The sequence below is a fragment of the Gavialis gangeticus genome, unplaced genomic scaffold, assembly GCF_001723915.1.
Source record: "Gavialis gangeticus isolate Ggan-Ray unplaced genomic scaffold, GavGan_comp1, whole genome shotgun sequence".
In the NCBI taxonomy this organism is placed as follows: domain Eukaryota; kingdom Metazoa; phylum Chordata; order Crocodylia; family Gavialidae; genus Gavialis; species Gavialis gangeticus.
The window spans coordinates 19,182,481-19,186,865 of NW_017729034.1; the positions used below are offsets into that span (position 1 = coordinate 19,182,481).

The 4,385-nt window shown below is 45.8% G+C and overlaps 1 protein-coding gene across 1 annotated transcript in view; it reads right to left on the minus strand.

Annotated features, from left to right (window-relative positions):
- EHD3 (EH domain containing 3) overlaps positions 1–4,385 on the minus strand; it is a 34,750-nt gene that overhangs the window by 13,709 nt on the left and 16,656 nt on the right. Inside the window, exon 3 of the mRNA XM_019527085.1 lies at positions 2,628–2,725. Within this exon, the coding sequence (XP_019382630.1) occupies positions 2,628–2,725 (98 nt within the window). The remainder of the gene's footprint in view (positions 1–2,627; positions 2,726–4,385) is intronic.

A 4,385-nucleotide genomic window follows, 5' to 3' on the forward strand; every position in this document is an offset into this window, starting at 1 on the left:
GGGGGGGGGGGGGGGGGGGGGAAGAAGGTGCCTCCAATAGCTGGGCTCAGCTTCCCAGTGGCTCAGCCCCATGGAACTCAGCCTGGTGGCGGGCCATGCAGCACAGCACTGGCTCTGCCTACTTTCTGCCACTGGGCTGAGCTACATGGGCTGGTGAAGCCAAATCAGAGCACAGCCCAGTATTGGGAAGTGGACAGAGCCGGCTGCTCCGCAGAGCTCAGCCCGATGGCAGAAGGCAGGGAGACCCAGGGCTGTGCTCCCTGCCAGGCTCAGCCACATGGGCTGCAGCTGCTGCTCAGAGCGCAGCCCTGGCTCTCCCCTGCCTCCCCACCATGAGGCTGCTGCTTCAAAACATTTCAACTGGCCTCATTGTGTTTCGAGGCTGTTTCAAAGCCCTTCATTAAGTTTTGATTTTGCTGTTTTGAGCTCAAAACAGTGTTGAAACAAAAACAGCTGGCAAAGCTTTGTAAAGCCCTATTGAGATCCACTGCTTTAGATCCTTTGTGCACAGTATGCCACCAATGGGGGGAGGGGAGAGAAAGAGATCTGGCCGTCAGGGGTTCCCAGCTCCTGTGTGGTTAGGGGCTGCACACCAAATTGTGCCATTGCCATCTGCTCCCCTGCTGAGGGGTCCCCAGAGCTGTCTGGCCACAGGCTCCTTGAGCCCCATGAGTTGTGCTACTCAGGGTCAAGGTACAGAGTAGAAGCTGAAGGAGGGAGGGGGAGCCTGGACACTGGCAGCAGCAGTAGGTAGAGCAATGGTGGGCAGGGAATGGCACCTGGACTGGAAGCTCAGAGGCTACAGGTTAGCTACTCAAAAGGTTGCTAGTTAGAGAACCCTGGTGCAAGTCACCATAGCTCCACCATCTTCAGTACAGCCACAGTGATTCACAGCAACTGAGGACCTGCCCTTACCATTATGACCTGCACATATCTAACACTGCCTTTGTTTTATCCGGTTATAAACAGTTCCCCAAATCACTTCATGACAAAACTTGTGGGGGGCTATTATTCAATAATTCAAGATGGAACCAGAGTAGCATTCTTGCTCTTTACTTCATGTTGGGGCCTGATCTGCATTCAAGTCCAAGGAATTACACTAAGGAAGGAGGAAGTCCTCTAGCAAGCAAGAGTATAGAGAGAGGTACAACATGAGTAGTTCACATGATGCTCTGAAAGATTGATCCAAAGGATACAGATGAAGGAGAGGAAAGGCTGTGCCAGAAGTTACAGGAGACAGGCATATTGGGACAGGATCTGCTTGCATTAGGACCTGGTTGAAAATTAGGTGCTTCTGCCTTCCCTTGTTTTATATTTCTAGATTTTAGGTATTTTTCCTACCAGCATAGCACAAAGAGCTAGCTTTGCCTTACCCCACCCCCACAAATATGGAACAAAACAAAAAACCCCCAAAAAACCAAATCTAGTCTATTCTATGTATTTGAAACATTTAACACTGCCTTTGTTATTTTAGTTCTCAGGAAATAAGACTTCAAAAACATGTAGTCAATTCTAGCCAAGAACTTGAACATTTTCCTATTATTGGCTAATAGAAAGTTCACTGAAGCAACAACATTTTGCAAGAACACATTCAGTTTTGTAAAGACAGCGTTTTCCATCGGGGAACTGTTTCTGTTAAGTGTTCCTAACAATTCTAGTCTGTCTTGCAGTTCTACTAACAAGCCTCACCATGAGGTGCAGTAGGTCTCACCCGACAAGAATAAAAGCTTGTTATATACAGGGTTGTTTACTCATGGGAGAGTGAAAATGGGGGGAAAAAAGTTACAAGATCACCCTTTCTGGGATGTAGAGATGTGTAATGCTAGCACTGGTGATATTGGAAGCCTTAATGGAAAGAAATGCATTCCAATGAAAGAAGGGGGTGGGGAAAAAAGAAGTCACACCTGGTAGGATCTGTGCTGGTAATAAAGCAAGCATCAAGACATGAAGTACACATATTTCCCACATCTGAACTTCAGATTGTCACCAGAAGTCTATCCGCATTTTGCTTATCCGCAACTCCCATCATCATTGGGATAATGCTCTTCAAAACACAGTACAGGCATGAACTACTTTATAACCTCCAGTGAAGGTAAGTGACAATAATACCCCCCCCCCCTTTTTTTTTTTTTTTTAAACAGGCAAGCAAACAAACAGAAGTGTTACAGCCAAAGTTTAAGACCATCAACTCATGGGATGCCTAACCCCAGACATTCAGAATCAGACAACTAAGGTTAGAAGGGACCTCAGGAGGTCATCATCTACTCCAACCCCTGCTCAAGGCATCCCTGACTAATCCACCTTAGCCAAGTGTTTGCCTTAAGCTATTTTTTCAAGTTTCACGGACACCAAAACACATACCTTCCTGCACAGCAGCCAATTCTCAACAAGTCAGCATTTTCTGATGAAAAGCTCTCCTACTGTTCTGAGTAGCTCACCAGTCACTTCTGGGAGCCCAGTTTGGGACCATTTCTAGTCCCATAAGAGATTAAAGTCAGTCCAACATTAAAAAAACCCAACAAGGTCATGAGTTAAATGAAACTCAAAAATTTTATATTGGCAAGAGCAATAACTTAGAATCCAGTCAGACTTTTGTCCCTCATACAGAAGCCATCCCCTGGCCTTACCTCTGCTAATTCTTTGCTTCTCCCCCGAAAGGATCCCTGGAGTATCGATAACACTGATGCTCTCTAGTACTGCATTGGGCAGCTGGGCACACACAAATCTGTATTTAAGAAAAAAAAAGAAGAGAAAACGTTTAACTGATACAGCAGAGGGCATTACTCAGATCTCAACTGATTAGCTCTACATCCCAAACAACTCTATTGACAGTGGAATTTTTTGTGATTTAAAGTGGTGTAAGAGATGACAAATCTTATGGGGCTGCGTAAAGCTTCAGTCTCTGATTTGTTTCGGCAGAGATTCGTCAGCCAGATCTCCGGATCAGAATCGGAGGGCCTTTTAATCTCTCTGAATAGATTTGGACATAGACACCGCTTTAAATGTTTTTTCTACATACCTCTAGGTAGCAGGGGCTCATGAATGCTGCAATGCTGGGGCACCGGGAGCATCCCACAGGAGCATGGGGGCTCCCCAGCAAACTCTGCAGTAGACCCAGAAGGGGACCAGAAGCACTTCCAGTCCACTGGGGAGCATGCTGCCCCCCCTTCCCCCTGCTGCTTGGCAACTGGTACCTCCTGGGTCTGGAAGGGCACCCAGGGCCCCCCTGCAGCTAATGGCCAAGCTGAGAGGGCCCCCCCACACCCTCCCCAGTGGATCTGGAAGCACTTCAGCAATCACAAGCTGCACTGGTACCTCAAGGTATGTAGGAAAAACCATTTATAGCAGTCTATCCGAAATCACAGATTCCCCTCAATCAACATCAGATCTTTGGATTCGGCCAAATCAAAATCAGGGACAGGGATCCGAATCAGTGTTCCCAGTTTGGCCCAAATCCAAATTGAATAGGGCCTGCTTTGCACACCCCTAAATATCTAATCTCTTGGCCCCTTTGCATTAAACATGGTTTCTCAACAAACAAAAACAATGTGGCAAGTTTTTCCATGCAGGTCTCAGCATTACAGTTATTGAAGCAAAACCAGTGTGGATGTTCTAATGCAAAGAAAACAGTTTCCATGTATTGTTGAAACAGCAGGGAGGAGGGGGGTTGTTTTTGTTCCCTTAAAATCTTCTGGTGTGGGGTTATGAACTCAAGCGAACTACAACAATACCTCCTCTGGAAGAATCAAAGCTTTTAAGACAAAAAGAACCTGAAAGCAAGCCTGGCTTTCTATAGAAAGTAACATGAACTATTTCTATATTGCCTAGGGTAACACCCAAAAGAAAATGAAAAGCATAAGTAATTATGAAACAATCATGAGCCAATGTAATTGATAGATGCCTCTTGTGATTGAGTCCTGGGAGGCAAAGTGAAAGAAAAAGAGCAGCGACAGGGTGCTGCAATTTGGAGAAGTCTATTGAGGTACCATCATGGTAGGAAGCAGCAGCACAAGAAGGATGTTTGCTCCAATCCAGAAGCAAGTTTGGTTCACACAACATCTGGATCCAAATGGGATGGGTGAATACAGCCCCGTTACCAAGGCTTCTCCCAAATGAACCCTGGGCAATATCTCAACAAAACAGACTAGCAGCTGTGTCCTTCAATACCATTACACTTTAAAGTAAGCCTCAGAGCCAATTTTAACAAGAAAAATTCTAAATGCTTAACAAATTGGGGAGTCTCAAAATTTCTCCTGCCCAAAGTCATTAGGAATTTCAGTTCAGATACAACTGCCCTCTACTATTCCCTACTTGGCAAAGGATAATGTGAAACTTTGTAAGAGGGCATTTCTACTTGCATAGTTCTCTGGGGCGGCGGTGGGGGG